This window comes from Salvelinus alpinus, chromosome 2, assembly GCF_045679555.1.
Source record: "Salvelinus alpinus chromosome 2, SLU_Salpinus.1, whole genome shotgun sequence".
Classification (NCBI taxonomy): Eukaryota; Metazoa; Chordata; class Actinopteri; order Salmoniformes; family Salmonidae; genus Salvelinus; species Salvelinus alpinus.
The window spans coordinates 47,042,279-47,059,964 of NC_092087.1; the positions used below are offsets into that span (position 1 = coordinate 47,042,279).

Consider the following 17,686-nt stretch of genomic DNA (forward strand, 5'->3'; position numbering starts at 1 on the left):
GCATACAGTTATTTTTATCCTCCACTACACAATAAGCAAGTAAATAGTTAGCCAGCTATGTTACTTCAGCTGCATTGCACAGCAAGGCAAGCTTACACAATTGTACATTCAATTTGCAGTAAATGCCTTAGCTAGCTAGATTCTTTACATCCACTGTTTCCCAAGACGACAGCCTGGTTTGCTGGTTTTCTCAGGATTCCCTTAAACATTAAACAACACAAATTACAATGTCATACTCATGTCATTACACAAGCTAGCTAGCTGGCTAATGTTAGCTGGTCTGCTAACTTGCTAAATATCGATTTTCATAAATTAACTTTGCACAATCGTTTGTCTCTACATTAACTAACATATTCCTCTCAGTTGTACATTTTTTAGCTTGACTCATTATGACGTTATAACTACTTACATTTGCTTCCCCCGTAATATTTTGTCAGCCATCTTTGCTGAAGAAAGTCACCAGGGACGGAGGGCTCGCGTCAAATTCGTCAATGGAACCACTCGATATGATTGGTCATATAAAAACCTTGGGACCCAAATGCATAATGAGTGCTCTAACTCCCCCTTGTGGTGGTCTGGAGCAATGAAGCCATGACGCTGGGTACCTCTAAGTCCCGCGGTGTAAGCTCGCAACTTTTAAAGGAGGAACCACTGTATATATGTGGTTGTGGTGGAGTAGGGGCCTGAGGGCACACAGTCTATGAATGTATTGTAATGTTTTTAAAATTGTATAAACTGCCTTAATTTTGCTGGACCCCAGGAAGAGTAAAACAAAACTTAGAGTCTTAGTTGTAAAATAGTTGCAATTGAGCTGAATATACTAACAGAAAGCTGAGACTTTCTTCTCTTTGACAGAGACAAGGGGACAACGCTTCCACATGTGTGTTTTTCCTGCAATTGCATTTTGAAATGTTATACGATTAGAATGCATTCTTCTCTTGAGAACATGGGGGAGAGGAGAGTGGCTCACTTGTGCCCATAGGCGACATTGTTGCCTGTGATGTCTGGTGAGGACCTGCCTTACAACAGGCCTACAGGCCCTCAGCCCAGCCTCTCAGCCTATTGCGGACAGTCTGAGCACTGATGGAGGGATTGTGCGTTCCTGGTGTAACTCGGGCAGTTGTTGTTGCCATCCTGTATCTGTCCCACAGGTGTGATGTTCGGATGTACCGATCCTGTGCAGGTGTTGTTACATGTGGTCTGCCACCGCGAGGACGATCAGCTGTCCGTCCTGTCTCCCTGTAGCGCTGTCTTAGGCGTCTCACAGTACGGACATTGCAATTTATTTCACTGGCCACATCTGCAGTCCTCATGCCTCTTTGCAGCATGCCTAAGGCACATTCATGCAGATGAGCAGGGACCCTGGGCATCTTTCTTTTGGCATTTTTCAGAGTCAGTAGAAAGGCCTCTTTAGTGTCCTAAGTTTTCATAACTGTGACCTTAATTGCCTACTGTCTGTAAGCTGTCAGTGTCTTAACGACCGTTCCACAGGTGTATGTTCATTGATTGTTTATGGTTCATTGAACAAGCATGGGAAACAGTGTTAAAATGAAGATCTGTGAAGTTATTTTGATTTTTACGAATTATCTTTGAAAGACAGGGTCCTGAAAAAGGGGCGTTTCTTAGCTCTGATAAGAGAAAACGGAGGATGGATCAACAACATTGTAGTTACTCTATAATACTAACCTCATTGACAGAGTAAAAAGAAGGAAGCATGTTTGCAACAAGCCACTAAGGTAATACTACAAAAAAATGAGGCAAAGCAATTACATTTTTGTCCTGAATACAAAGTGTTATGTTTGGAATAATCCAATACAAAACATTACTGAGTACCACTCTCCATATTTTCAAGCATAGTGGTGGCTGCATTATGTTATGGGTTTGCTTGTAATCGTTAGGGACTGGGGTTGATTTTAAAGATAAAAAATAAACGTAATGGAGCAAATCCCAGGCAAAATCCTAGTGGCAAACCTGGTCGAGTCTGCTTTCCACCAGACACTGGGAGATTAATTCACCTTTCAGCAGGACAATGACCTAAAACACAAGGCCAAATCTACACTAGAGTGTCCGAGTTACAGTTTGACTTAAATCTGCTTGAACATTTTTGGCAATCCCTAAAAATGGTGTTCTAGCAATGATCAACAACCAATTTGACAGAGCTTGAATGTCTAAATGTTGCACAATCCAGGTGTGGAAAGTTCTTAGAGACTTACCCAGAAAGATTGACTGCTTTAATCGCTGCCAAAGGTGCTCGTACAAAGTATTGACTAAGAGGTATGAAGAGTTTTTCTTCAATGAGTCGGACAGGATGGATATACTACTATAGACACCCGACCAGGCCCAGATCCCCGTGATTCGCTGGAAAAGGAAACTACGGATTCGTGGAAAGAGATCAGGGTGCCTTGTGAGGACCAGGCGACGAGTGGCTAATCTGCCCTTGCCTTCCATCCTGCAAATGCCAAACGTCCTGCACGGTGTTGGGCTGTAAGCACAACCCCCACCTGTGGACGTCGGGCCCTCATACCACCCTCATGGAGTCTGTTTCTGATCGTTTGAGCAGACAGATGCACATTTGTGGCCTGCTGAAGGTCATTTTGCAGGGCTCTGGCAGTGCTCCTCCTTGCACAAAGGCGGAGGTAGCGGTCCTGCTGGTGGGTTGTTGCCCTCCTACGGCCTCCTCCACGTCTCCTGATGTACTGGCCTGTCTCCTGGTAGCGCCTCCATGCTCTGGACACTACGCTGACAGACACAGCAAACATTCTTGCCACAGCTCGCATTGATGCGTGTGGTGGAATAGATCAGGATATCATCAATATACACCACCACACCCTGCCCGTGCAGGTCCCTGAGAATCTCGTCTACAAAGGATTGAAAGACGGCTGGAGCATTCTTTAACCCATACGGCATGACGAGGTACTCATAGTGGCCCGATGTGGTACTAAACGCGGTTTTCCACTCATCTCCCCCCCGAATACGCACCAGATTATACGCGCTCCTGAGGTCCAGTTTCGTGAAGAAGCGCGCTACGTGAAATGATTCCACCGCCGTAGCGATGAGAGGTAGCGGGTAACTAAACCCCACTGTGATGGAATTTAGACCTCGATAATCAATGCACGGACGCAGACCTCCCTCCTTTTTCTTCACAAAAAAGAAACTCGAGGAGACGGGTGACATGGAGGGCCGAATGTACCCCTGTCTCAGAGATTCCGTCTCCATAGCCAGCGTCTCCTCCTGTGACAATGGGTACACGTGACTCCTGGGAAGTGCAGCGTTTTCCTGGAGGTTTATCACGCAGCCCCTCGTCGATGAGGTGGTAATTTAGTCGCCCTCTTCTTACAGAAGGCGATAGCCAAATCGGCATATTCTGAGGGAATGTGCACATTGGAAACCTGGTCTGGACTCTCCACCGACGTAGCACCGATGGAAACTCCTACACACCTACCTGAACACTCCTCTGACCACCCCTGGAGAGCCCCCTGTTTCCATGAAATACTGGGATTGTGATTTGCCAGCCAGGGAACCCCCAGCACCTCCGGAAACGCAGGTGAATCGATAAGGAAGAGACTAATCCGCTCCCTATGATCCCCCTGCATTACCATGTCCAGTGGAACCGTGGCCTCCCTGACCCTAACGGTCGGCTATCTAAGGAGTGCACGGGGAAGGGAGGATCTATCGGCATCAGCGGAACCCCCAACCTATGGGCGAGTCCGCGATCCATAAAGTTCCCAGCTGCGCCTGAATCGACTAGCGCCTTATGCTGGGGAGAGGGAGAAAACTCAGAAAAATAAATTAATAAAAACATGTGACCAACAGGGAGCTCTGGGTGAGTTTGATGCTGACTCACCTGGGGTGACCGAGAAGTGTTCTGCCTGCCCTCTCGACTCCCAGCTCCTCCAGCACCGGTCGGAAGTGTGCCCTCTCCGACCACAGCTGGTACAGGAGGAGCCTCCTCCTCCTTCCTCCTCGCTGCAGCCCCCCCTAACTCCATCGGAATGGGAGCGGGAGGTCCAGGAGATGGAACTGACAGGGCAATTTCTGAACGCCAGCGGGCAGCTAGAAGGTTGTCCAGTCGAATAGACATGTCTATAAGTTCATCGAGAGAGAGAGAGGTGTCCCGACAAGCTAGCTCCCTGCGGACGTCCTCCCGGAGGCTGCACCGGTAGTGGTCCATCAGGGCCCTGTCATTACACCCCGCACCAGCAGCCAAGGTCCGGAACTCCAGCGCGAAGTCCTGCGCACTCCTCGTCTCCTGCCTAAGGTGGAACAGCCGTTCACCCGCCGCTCGGGCCTCAGGAGGGTGGTTGAACATGGCCCGGAAATGGCGGGTGAACTCTGGGTAGTGGTCCCGAGTGGAGTCTGGGCCATTCCAAACTGCGTTGGCCCACTCCAGGGCCCTACCCGTCAGGCAGGAGACGAGGACGCTCACACTCTCTTCACCCGAGGGGGCTGGATGAATGGTAGCCAGGTATAGCTCGAGCTGGAGCAAAAAGCCCTGGCACCCAGCAGTCGCTCCATCGTACTCCCTCGGGGGTGCAAGACGAATTGCGCTGGAGCCGCACGCCGCCGGAGGAATGGGTTGAGTCGTCGAAGGCAGAGCTGAGGGGGAGGTAGGGAGACCACTGCTCTCCCATTGCTCCATTCTCTCCATCATCTGGTCCATCGCAGACCCAATACGATGGAGGATGGTTGTATGATGGAGGACACGCTCCTCCATAGATGGAAGAAGGGTGGCCGCTGCTCCTGCTGACTCCATAGTGGTGCGTGCTTCTGTAACGCGTGGGTGCAGGAATCAGGCACAAAGAGCAGAAGGTTAGGACAAACGTATTTAATCTGGTACTGACACGGTCACGCCAACACACTAAGGCGCAATAAAACCCAGACCGGCCCAAACCAGGACCCACTACAGTACGGCGTAAATACCACAAAAATACAATCCACCACAACCTAACAGAAGGAACAGGTGAAAACAATAAGACTCAACCAACCGAACAGGGAAAAAAGGGATCGGTGGCAGCTAGTAGACCGGTGACGACGACCGCCGAGCACCGCCCGAACAGGAAGAGGAACCGCCTCCGGTGGGATTCGTGACATGCACTGTCAGATCTAGAAGCATAAGCATTTCGCTACACTCGCAATAACATCTGCTAACCATGTGACCAATAAAATTGTATTTGATTTGATTAGAGATGGTTGTAGTTCAGGCTGTAACACAGAAAAATGTGGAATAAGTCAAGGGGTATGAATACTTTCTGAATGCACTGTATGTGTACATTTATTTTGCAACACTTGTGCACGCAACGCGGCTGGTTTAGTCAGCATGTAACAGAGAAATTGCGCAAAATCTTAACAGGCCATGTCAATTTCGACTCGCCCACCAACCATATTTTCCCCCCAGAATTGCTAGATGGCCAATCCACCCCTTGCTCATTTCTTCAAACTAAGGGATTGATTCAAGCTTGGAAATCCCATTATGATAATCTGAGTCCTTTTCAAAGAGACACCTTTTCAGGGAAGGCAGCTCCAGTATAAATGAATGGATTAACAGATGCTATTGGCAATCCCAGTATTGATTCAAATAAAAATTACTCATCGCTAAGGTCTGGTGACTTTTTGGGGTTCCCTCCATCTCCACCCTCCAGTCTGGTTAATGTTCACACGGTGACAGCTCAGTTCAAAGGTCACCACAGAGAAGGAAGGAGCACAGATCTACACCGAACTCCCAAGGAGAAGGAGCGAGAGAGATACGCAACAGGGGGGAGTGAAGGAGAGAGAATTCAGGGTAGGACGAAAACATCATCATGGTTTCAATCACAGAGACTCAGAGTAAGTGGTTAATAACAGCTGTCCATACAATCACCATGTACATTTTTTTACCCTCAACTCTGAGACTTGCGTTAAGCAACATGTACTTAGACTTGCGTGATGTCATTATGAAGACTTTGAACTTTGAAGTGTGTTATGGTGAAAGCCTTTATGGATATGAATAGTGTGAGTTTTACTTCTAGAGGTTTGTCTAAATGTATGAACAGTCTGTCGGCCTATAGTTGGTTGAACTCCCCGGGCTGACTCTCACAAATGTTTGTGTGTGTGTGTGTTCCAGAGATTGGTGTTGGTCTCACTGGCTTCGGCCTCTTCTTTCTGCTCTTTGGCGTGCTGCTGTACTTTGACTCTGTCTTACTGGCATTTGGAAATGTGAGTAATAATCGCTATCACACACTGACACTGTGCTCCCCTCTCACCACCATACAACGTTCCTTCACCACCTGGCTAGGGGAAGCAGGTAACAGGTCAACAGAGGCCACTGATATAACATTAATAACATGATGTTACACACAACATGACTTATACTGTTTCACATGGTACTCTGTAATTCTATAACCAATATTTTGGAATTAATACACACCTGCACTGTACTGTCTACATAGTTTTTTCAACGGCAATTGGGTTGCTTGACAATAGTCATAGTAACAGGAAGTAATAGTGACAGTGACAATATTAGCTGCACAAACAGGAAGAATGTATTTTCTACGTTTTCAAACAAAGCTTGTCTCGTCCTTCTTTCCTTCAGGTTCTGTTTCTGGCTGGCCTGGCGTTCATCATCGGCCTGAGAAGGACGGCAGGGTTCTTCTTCCAGAGACAGAAGCTCAGAGGCTCCACCTTATTCCTGGGGGGCGTGGCCTTGGTGCTGTTCCGCTGGCCAATCATCGGCATGGCTGTGGAGAGCTACGGCTTCGTGCTCCTGTTCAGGTGTGTAAAACGTCACGTTCGGCGATCGACGTCACCGGCTTTCTAGCCAACGCCGCTCCATTTTTCATATATCCATTTGTCTTGTCTTGTTTCCATACACACCTGGTTTTCATTTCCCCAATCAATCTACTTGTATTTAACCCTCTGGTTCCCATCATGTTTTGTGTGTAATTGTTTCATGTTATGTGGTGTTAGTTTACGCGTTTTACTTTTATGTTCCGTTTTTTGAGCGCATATGATTTATGAAGTGCTCTCGTTTTTGGAACTATAATAAAAGTGCACCTGTTCATTATACTCTGCTCTCCTGCACCTGACTTCGCCTCCAATACACCATTGACAATAGCTGGGAGATGATTATGTTAGATGAGAGACATAGAGTACCTTGGCGACAGCACCATATTTTTAAACGCCTGCCTCGTTTCATCTCTTTCATACCGACTGATTGGAAAGTTCCAACCACATAAAAAATGGCGCAAAATTAATTGAAATCGATGGCAGCAATTATTTAGACTGAAGCAAGAGAATATAAACTCCGACTTCGGAATGGAATGTTGCCCATTCACATATCATGTGTCACGTCTGCTCCTGCTCCTCCTTACTGGCGGTCAAGGACCGCCAGTCACACCTGTCATCATCATTACGCGCATCAGCGCTTGCTGGACTAACCTGGACTCCATTACCTTGTTGATTGCCCCTCCTATATCTGTCTGTTCCTCGGTTAGATCCCTGTACTCTCTGAGATGTCGTTCTGTACACCACTATTTGCCTGTTTGTGGCCCACCTGTTAGCTTGCACGATTCTTGCGATTCTGCTTCGACCTCTCATCAAAGAGCTGTTTTTGCCCACAAGACTACTGCTGACTGGATCTTTTTTGTTTGTTGCTCCATTATTGGTTAACCCTAGACACTGTCGTGCGTGAAAAGCCCAGGAGCCCGAACCTTTCTGAGATACTGGAAACAGGCACCTGGAAGCCTGGAACCGATGATCATACCATGCTCAAAGTTGCGTTGGTCACTCATTTTGCCCATTCTAACTTTCAGTCAAACAGTAACTGAATGCCTCAATGCCTATCTGCCTGCTTTATAAAGCTTGTCTGTCGAAATGTTATTATTAAATTATTGCATCTGAGCTCCTAGAGTGTGCGGCTCTCCTTTAATTTTTCAAGTGTTCTGCTTCGCTATCCAGCACCTCGCATAAATAGGTGTGAGTTTCTTTCTCCTCTAGTTTAATCTGCTTTATAAATCAAACCATGGCCATGTGACTGTCTGTAGGAGTGATCCATTTTCATGAAAGGGGTGGTGTTCCTACTAAACAGGCCACAAAGTGTATATCACTTTACTGACCACATCCAGGGACCAGCCTTGAACCACTTTCTAAGACAAACATTTTACCGTGGCCAAAACATGTGAGAAAGCTTACATTTCAAAAAATCATAAATGTCTGATACCTCCCTGTGGTTCTAATAGAAAATAAGATTGCATTCATATTTCCCGAATGGAAATTTGTCTTGGAAACCTGGGTAACATTAAAGACAGACTCACACTGTGGTAGTTCTAAGCTGAACTGACAGTATTTGCTGGGTCAGAATGTTCTCACATCATATTTATTTGTCTATCTCCCTCCAGGTCATTCTTCCCTGTGGCGTTTGGATTCATTTTATCGTTGGTTAATATCCCCTATCTCAATGTGGTGAGAGCAATAATCTTTATTTTTTCCAACTGTGACTGTGACTATGCCAGGCTCATAACTTTGTATAAACATAATACGTTCTGATTTAATTATAAGCATGATTTGTATAATTCTCCCATAAAATATTGGAGATATATCAGTACATTTGGGAACCGTTGTTTGAGCTAAGATAGCAATGGGAAAAAACTACAATGCATTAGCCCACTCCAAGACTGCTTGAGGTTTGGGTAGACACCCCCGATGTTTCAACAAAGAGAGGATTATTCCACGTAACATTTTCACAATGTGTCTAGTGGAAAGCTGTAGTCTCCCAAAAGTCCTGCTTCATGAAGACTGAAATCTCTCCCTCTCTTCTCTTTTTTTTCCTTCTCCCAGGGAAACAGCTCCTCTATGGTCTGAGAGAAGAGAAAGGTAGTGGAAGCTCTCTCTACATTTCTCTCTCTCACTATCTCTATTCTTTCTTATCTCTGTTATACAACAACTCCCTAGGAAGTAGCCCTTCCATGGTCTGAGGAAAGAGAATGAGAGTGGAGGAGTTGAATAGAGGCTACAAAGAAGAGAGGAGGGATGAAAGTGATGGATTAAAAAAGGAAAAGCTTATGGGCTCAGACTAGCTACAACCTTTGACAGAGACTGACAGAGAAGTGGTGGAGACGAGGTAGCTAAGAGCCTTGTCCATCAACAAGTATTAACCAATGGACATGAACTATTATTCTTAAAATGTTTATGTAAAAATGATCTACCAGAGAAACCATGTGTGGCAATGAGTGTTTGCCATTCCACTAATGTATTTTATAATAAAACCATGTTTTTGATCTACCGTTTATCATAACCTTTATTACACACTTTATTTTAAGGTAAACATGGAATCTATTACTTTGTAGATGACGGTGTACATTTCGAAAGTGTCGTGTGATGTCTGTATGTCACGCCCTGACCTTAGAGTTCCTTATTATTATCTATGTTTGGTTAGGTCAGGGTGTGACTCGGGTGGGAAAGTCTATGTTTTCTATTTCTTTGTTTTTGGCCATTTGTGTTTCCCAATCAGAGGCAGCTGTCTATCGTTGTCTCTGATTGGGGATCATATATAAGTTGTCATTTTCCTTTTGGGTTTTGTGGGATCTTGTTTTCTGTTTCGTGTTTCTGCCTGACAGAACTGTGCGCTTTCGTTTTCACGTTTGTTATTTTGTTTGAGTGTTTTTTCAAATAAAAGGAATCATGAACACTTTCCACGCTGCGCTTTGGTCCACTCTTCTTACCACCAACGAGAGCCATTACACTGTATTTAATTTATAAATAGATATGCCTTCTATTATTCAGAATGTCTCATGAATACATTTTTCACATATTTTTGAGCGAAGGGAAAAGGACTAGCGCTATTTTGTAACACCCTGACCCCCTTTTGTGCAGTTTAAATACAAGAATAAGGAACAATATCGGGAAAAACACTACGGGTATGAGGGTACATGTTCATCAAACCACTTCTCCTTTGCAATGTTCCATTTAATTTATTTTCTGGATAATCTTGACGTTCAACTAAAATACCCTACATTGTGTGTTGGACAGGTTGGAATAAAGTAAAGTAATACTTCTAAAGAAGGCCAGTTTAATTGCTTCTTTAATCAGCGCAACAGTTTTCAGCTGTGCTAACATAATTGCAAAAGGGTTTTCTAATGATCAATTAGCCTTTTAAAATGATCAACTTGCATTAGCTAACACAACGTGCCATTGGAACACAGGAGTGATGGTTACTGATAATGGGCCTCTGTACGCCTATGTAGATAGTCCATAAAAAAAATCTGCAGTTTCCATTTACAACATTAACAATGTCTACACTGTATATCTGATCAATTTGATGTTTTTTTAAGTACTATATGTATTTTCTGAAAGTATTACTATGTGAATTACTAATACTCAATTGACCCCGTTTTGTCAGTGTTAATGGGAAAGTATGTATGACAATGTTAATTGCACGTACAGACAATTACTCTGTGGCAGAGCAATGAGCCAAACGGGGGGTTGACACCTCCAATGTTGACTCTGACGAGGAACCAGCGAAGAGGGCGACAACTAAACCAATCAGATTGCTTGTAGAGCAACCTGGTTGAGGATTTCTTAACTACTCTTCTTCCATTGTGTGTATTACATTCATCAGGAAGTAGCTTAAAATAAAGACAACTTTTTTTTGTATTGTGCTTTGTAAGATGATGATGCAGGTGAAGCACTCCAGAAAAAGACACATGAACCCAGACAAGCCCAGCTTCCAGTGCCCCAGCTTCCACCAGCCCCTAGTGGTAAGATCCTGCATTAGGCAACTAGGTCATTACATGTATAATCAGCACGTTGACAGTAAGTTTGACACACAATCGAGTATGTGGGTGAAGAAAAGCGTACAGTTAATGCAAGTACAAGTCTTAAATTGTAGAGACGGCATGAAATCATAACCTAATGACAGCTGATATGAGAAGAAATGACCTCACCCATCTGATCTTGACATACTTGATTATTAGTCACATTACCGAAGTGTAACAGTTCTATTTTTTTCTTCTATTAGCAACTTCAAGAGCCAGTGTCTTTGAAAAGACCCTACAAGGCACATAATGTTTTAAATGTTTCAAGTCTGATTAAACGAGCCTTCTTTCTCAAAGTTCTGTTCCCACCAACTGTATGGGATGTACTGTGAATCTGGTAACGGTTTGACATCTGGGATATTCTCTGAAGTTGCAGATTTCGAGGACTTGAGGCCATCTGCCACCTCAAGCCAGAGCGACAGCAAGTGTCTGGTTGTAATTTGTTAGGGTAAACAATTGAATTGTATGAAGTGTTATAGCTTTACAGGCATTTCAAACCCACTCAATAGAATACAATTACCATCACATTTTTTCATATTAGGTTATTTAAAGTATTATTACTACTTTGTGCATAATGTTAGAACTTTCCAAATACTTGTGGTGCTGTGTACGGGTGAAACTTGTAGTGAAATCAGCATATTTTCTGGAGTAAAACACAAGTGTGATGCCATGTTTGTAAATATCTGTATGTATTTGCCATAACACTAAAAGGATTATTTAAAAAGAAAATTATGCTGAGAATACATTTTTGCTGGGATTCTTTAACCTTCCCACTGAGCTCCATACTGACATTCCTTCACTTTTGGTGCTGTGTCAGTTTCAAAAGCATGCAAAGTATGTTTTTTCGTCTGTTTTCTCAGTTAGTCCAAGTGGCAGCCAGGAGAAGCTGGCCAAGACAGAGCATCAGAATCAGGTTTCTTGAGCCATCAAGATATTGATATCGAAATCGTAAATGTAGACAGTTTAAATAACAGCATGAATTTTGACTTATATTTTAGACCAAGAGCTGCAATCCCTGCTTGATGAGCCTGTGGCTTCTGAGATGCCCGCTGGATACATTGAAGGTATATTATGCTAGCCTATATGTTACAAAATGTTGCTTCTCTTGTATTATCAACATTAATTCCAAAATGTATGGCTGTCAGCATATATATATATGAAGGGTGGATATTTTGATCGAGGTATTTCACATGGCCTTCATACATGCTCTGCCTGTTACTCATGGCTTATATTGTCACGCTGTTTGCAGCTAAACTGAGTCTTTATTATTTTGCAGATCTTCAAGCAGTGGAGATGAGGATAATAATGAAGCTTTAGATGATCCATACAGAGTTCAAGACTGCTCTGAACCAAGTTATGGCGTCCATAGAGGCCCGGCAGCCAAAGGATTCAGAGTCCTTGGGACAACTTGAAATGCTGAAAAACCCTGCAGAAACAAATCAAGAACTGAAGGATATCTGTGAAATACTTAAAAACTCACGCTAGCAAAAGAAAATGGTAGGGATGGCCATTTAAAATGTATCTGTTTGTAAAAAAAAAAAAGTAATCTATTTCACGTATTTGAACAGCAATTGACAAAAAAAGTTAGCTGTTTATCGAGAGCCACTTGAATGCGACCAGATTTGAGAGATTGCAACCTGCAATATTATTGAATAGAAAAATCTTAATGTCAATGGAATGCAGTTGTCATATATGCCATATGCCTATTTAGTGTTTGGATTGATTTCCCATTTAACACTTAACTTATCTTAAGAAGAAACGATCAGCCCTCTGCCTGTTTACGCACATTTTAGCCCATGATTACATGATACACTACAACAATGATTTCTCATTACTATCAGTAACACACAAATGAGTGGGAATTATTTATTTATTTTTTAAATCAGATCTGATACCTGACCCTCTGCTGTGGCCAGGACCTGGGATCAGGAATCAGATGAATGGTGAGAAAAATTGGAACAGTGGAGCTGTGGACAAGCTACTCCTTGAAGGGCAGGAAGGGGAAGAGGGCCTTTAATGAGCTATCAATCTATGATGCTGTCACAAGTAAGTAAATGCACATGTTTAGGTTGTTATTTATTATTATTTGGTAGATAGTATTATTGGTCAAGTGCTGGTAAGTTAAATGTGTATTTATAAAAATGTCAAATGTATTAAATCAGTAACAAGGCAGTTACAAACTAAAATGTGAAATCCTACCACCTGTTAAGATCATAGAGAGAGGACAGGGAAAGGTGAGGGAGAGTGGTCTCATGGCCAAAACTGCCTATGAGGGAAGAGAGGGACAATACCCAACCTCTGTCTCGGCCAGCGTAGGTGAAAAGTAGCGATATGGCATGCAATGTCCCATCCTTATTTTTTTTCACAACGTAGGAGCGTCCTTGAAAGCACATCCCAAGGCTACCTGCCAAGAGGTAGATGACAAAATAGCAGACGCTCTCAAACATGCACCAGCTCGGCTCAAGTGAAAGAGAAAGGTGTGATAAAAAACTTTTTTTTTTTTTATATATATTTTTTACTTCACTTTAATCCAGTCGTTCAGTATAGCTAAATGAATGTGCTAGTACAAAAGGAATGTGGTAGGGAGTCGACGTTAAACTGGCATTTGATCATTTGTTTCCTGAAAATAATGACCAATTTGTGTCATTGTGACTTCCAGGAGCGTGTTGGAGAAGCGACAGTGGATGAGGATGGAGCAGCAGCACCTGAAGAAACATAACATAGTTATTAACTTTCAGCTTTAAGCAGTTTTATAGTTCTTGATTGGAGTGCGGTGTTCATGTTTTTACTGACTTGTTATTTTGTAAGCTTATTGATGTGATTTTGTTTCTGAATCTATTGTGATACAGTTTAAGTAAAAAAATAAAAAAAAGGGAATTAATTATTTTCTGTATTTTTGCATATTTCATCAGTAGGCACCTACCGACAGGATACTGTGTATATGTTCAGGGTAGATTTAATTACGTGTCTCATAATGTCATTAGATATTCAGGGGTACCCTCGTGTCAACATCCTGAATTGACTTGGGACGTAACTCGTGACAACTGACACCACAGGTACACCTAGGAGACGTTATATGAAAACATTATTTTTAGATCATCCTCATAACTTTGCTAAACGTCAGAAAGTACATTGAGAGCCAAACAAAATGCAGTTTCTGGTAACTACTGGAAACGTAACTTTCGTCAGTGGGTACCTACAGTACCAACAAGGCACGTAACTGTGCACGTTCAAGGAAGATTCAAGGACTTCTCTTATAACGTTACTGAATAACGTTATTTAGCTGACTAGGTACTTAGCACCTCTGCCCAGAGGGTCAGCAGTTAACCTTTTGTGGTTCACATAAAACTGTTTTACTGTTTCATTGTTTAAGTACTTCAGGCCACAAAGTGGCAGTAGCTTGTTTGGCTTGTGCCTGCTGTAACTAATGTAAGCTAACCTGCAAGCTCTGCTAATGTTGTTGCTAGTTCACTAGAATTTGTAATAAGCAATTGTTGATACTAACCAGATGGCCACAACTAGATATTTAGCAACATTATAATTAAGTCCCAATGAATTCATTTTTCAATTACGCAGCTGCCTGTTAGCTGTCAAGAGTCAGTGGAGTAGCTAGCTATGTTGTGCTAAATGCCAATGTTAACCATAACGTTAGCTAACAAGCGAACTGGCACTTCAAATCAAATTGTATTTGTCACGTGTAGACCTTACACTGAAATTCTTACTTACAAGCCCTTAACCAACAAAGCTTCAAGAAGTTTTAAGAAAAATAAGTGTTAGGTAAAAAATAGATGAGTTATATTTTTAAATAAAAGTAACAAATAATTAAACAGCAGCAGTAAAATAACTATAGCAAGGCTATATACAGAGTCAATGTGTGGAGGCACCGTCGAGGTAATTGAGGTAATATGTAGGATGAGTTAAAGTGACTATGCATAGATAAGTAACAGACAGTAGCAGCAGCGTAAAAGAGGGGTCTGGGTAGCCCTTTGATTACCTGTTCAGGAGTCTTATGGCTTGGGGGTAGAAGCTGTTGAGAAGCCTTTTTTACCTAGACTTGGCGCTCTGGTACCACTTGCCATGCGGTAGCAGAGAGAACAGTCTATGACTAGGGTGGCTGGAGTCTTTGACAATTTTTAGGGCCTTCCTCTGACACCGCCTGTTATAGAGGTCCTGGATGGCTAGAAGCTTGGCCACAGTGATGTACTGGGCCATACGCACTACCCTCTGTAGTGCCTTGCGGTAGGAGGCAGAGCAGTTGCCATACCAGGCAGTGATGCAACCAGTCAGGATGCTCTCGATGGTGCAGCTGTAGAAAATGTTGAGGATTTGAGGACCCATGCCAAAAATGTTCAGTCTCCTGAGGCAGTATAGGCTTTGTCGTGCCCTCTTCACGACTGTCTTGGTGTGTTTGGACTATGATAGTTTGTTGGTGATGTGGACACCAAGGAACTTGAAACTCTCAACCTGCTCCACTACAGCCCAGTCGATGATAATGGGGGCGTGCTCGGTCCTCCTTTCCTGTAGTCCACAATCATCTCCTCTTCCTTGCACTCTTGACAGCAGGGAAAGCTTTGAGACATCTCACTCATATTCTCATAGAACTGGTTTTAGGCAAGGAACCCTAAATTATATTTCAAATACTTGTTTTGATGTCTCACTATGGGATATGGCCAACTCTAGCAACGCAGACATGCTCTCCAAAGCCAGGGTCAGTTCCAACCCCTCAGAGGCGACGTCTAGTAAAAAACCCTCGTATGAGGGGCGGCCCAACATGCCACCATGCAGATCTTTTGTAAAGACGCCCTCGCACAGTGCTCAAGAGGTAGTCAAACCACTGTCATAATGAGCCCTCAAGCCCTCCGGCGGATGTAAACCCCCTTGCTATTGTAAACCAATATAATAGTCTCCATTATCCGAAGGGATAGCCATTAATGAGGAGCCCCCCTTTGCAGGGGGGGGGCACCCCAAACAGGAAGCGTGTGTAACTCTGCGCCATGCTCTTGTTCTATCCAAGTAGGTGCACAACTTGCATACTGAACATAAACGGTGGAGACGCCCTTCTTCCATAGAGAAAGGCAGCGTTTGGAAAACAATAAGGGTCTTTCTATAAACTAGGGTACCAGTGAGCATTTATTGTAGTGGACAACTTTTTGGAGCTGTTACAAAGTCATGAAAAATAAATCGCCTTTTTTCAAGTGAATACATAATCATGTAAAGGGGAAACATTCAAAATGATGAATGTGTAGAATCAAATGTAGCCTATGACCCCTGACTTGTGCTGTGTAGCTCCCCTCTAAGCTCGTACTGGGTGTCTGTTTCTTTGCGCGCCCCATCTTCTTTAGCATCAACACCAAGTTTGTGTAGCCAGAAGGCTCGTGTTTCATTTACAGTGACTTTGTAAAATATTTCGACCCCTTGACTTTTTCCACATTCTGTTACGTCACAGCCTTATTCTAAAATGGATAAAATAAATAATACATCCTCAACAATCTACACACAATAACCTATAATGATAAAGTGAAAACAGGTGTTTAGAAGTTTTATCAAATGTATTAAACCTAAAAAACGAAAATACCTTATTTACATAAGTATTCAGACCCTTTGCTATGAGACAAAAAATTGAGCTCAGGTGCAAGACAGGATTGTGTCGAGGCACGGATCTGGAGAAGGGTACCAAAAAAAATAATGCAGCATTGAAGGTCCCCAAGAACACAGCGGCCTCCATCATTTTTAAATGGTAGAAGTTTGGAACCACCATGACTCTTCCTAGAGCTGGCTGCCCGGCCAAACTGAGCAATCGGGGGAGAAGGGCCTTGGTCAGGGAATTGACCTATGTGGAGATGGGAGAACCTTCCAGAAGGACAACCATCTCTGCAGCACTACACCAGACGGAAGCTTGGAGTTTGCCAGAAGCCACCTAAAGGACTCTCAGATTATGAGAAACAAGATTCTCTGGTCTGATGAAACCAAGATTGAACTCTTTGGCCTGAATGCCATGCATCACGTCTGGAGGAAACCTGGTACCATCCCTACGGTGAAGCATGGTGATGGCAGCATGGGTATGAATACCCGTGTAAATGTGATATTTCCGTTTTTTTTATTTTATACATTTGCAAAAATGACTAAAAACCTGTTTTAAGCTAAATCATTATGGGGTAGTGTGTGTAGATTGATGAAAAAACAACAACAGTTTAATCAATTTTAGAATAAGGCTGTAACGTAACAAAATGGGGAGAAAAGCCAAATATATAAACTCCTTTCTTGAAACATTAACTTAACAGTCTTTATATCTATTATAGACATGTTTGCGCAGTGGGACACCTATAGGCTTTCATTGTGTGACAGGTTTGTGATTCTGAAAGGACAGCAACCGTAATACCAGCACCCTCATGTAGAAGTGTAAGGAGTTTGTAAAACACAAAGGCAAGTGCTGTAATGGAGGGTATACGCAGGTATAAAACGTATACCCATAAACTCTGACATAAAAAGCCAGTAGGTCCCAATCATAAGAATACAAAAACACAACCATTAAGCATTTCCAAATCAAAATGTACAACTATTACTTCCCATTGGAAACAACTTTTCAGGTTTAGTACGCAAATTAACCAGTGACCTAAAGTTTAAAGTGGAAATGACAGTGTTTTTAACTACTTTGCAGATATGAAACAAACAAACAAATATCAGTAAAAATATATAAATTCCCAGTATATGCTACTAAACCAACTTCATAAGAGGTTTTAAAAATAGGTTATAATTGACTCAACGTTCTATGATGTACACAAAGTCATTGTTGGCAGAATAGATTAATATTAATATAATTCCCCAATAAATTTCTTGGTAGTCAAAAGCATATTGCTATCAGGTTGTAAATCACAGCAGGCCTGGTACATTGTTTGCTG

General features: G+C 42.9%; 1 protein-coding gene across 1 annotated transcript; it reads left to right on the forward strand.

Moving 5' to 3' along the window:
• Window positions 1–5,679: 5,679 nt before the first annotated feature.
• LOC139550936 (vesicle transport protein GOT1A-like) lies at window positions 5,680–9,666 on the forward strand. Its single transcript, XM_071362225.1, has 5 exons — window positions 5,680–5,823; window positions 6,101–6,192; window positions 6,569–6,747; window positions 8,373–8,436; window positions 8,812–9,666. The coding sequence occupies exons 1-5, from the start codon at window positions 5,799–5,801 to the stop codon at window positions 8,833–8,835; spliced, it is 384 nt and encodes a 127-aa protein (XP_071218326.1). The 5' UTR covers window positions 5,680–5,798; the 3' UTR covers window positions 8,836–9,666.
• Window positions 9,667–17,686: the final 8,020 nt, after the last annotated feature.

Coding starts and splice junctions, on each gene's coding strand:
- LOC139550936 (XM_071362225.1), top strand. CDS start 5,799: ATGGTTTCAATCACAGAGACTCAGA. Junction 5,824..6,100: donor TTCAATCACAGAGACTCAGA/GTAAGTGGTTAA, acceptor TGTGTGTTCCAG/AGATTGGTGTTGGTCTCACT. Junction 6,748..8,372: donor GGCTTCGTGCTCCTGTTCAG/GTGTGTAAAACG, acceptor ATCTCCCTCCAG/GTCATTCTTCCCTGTGGCGT.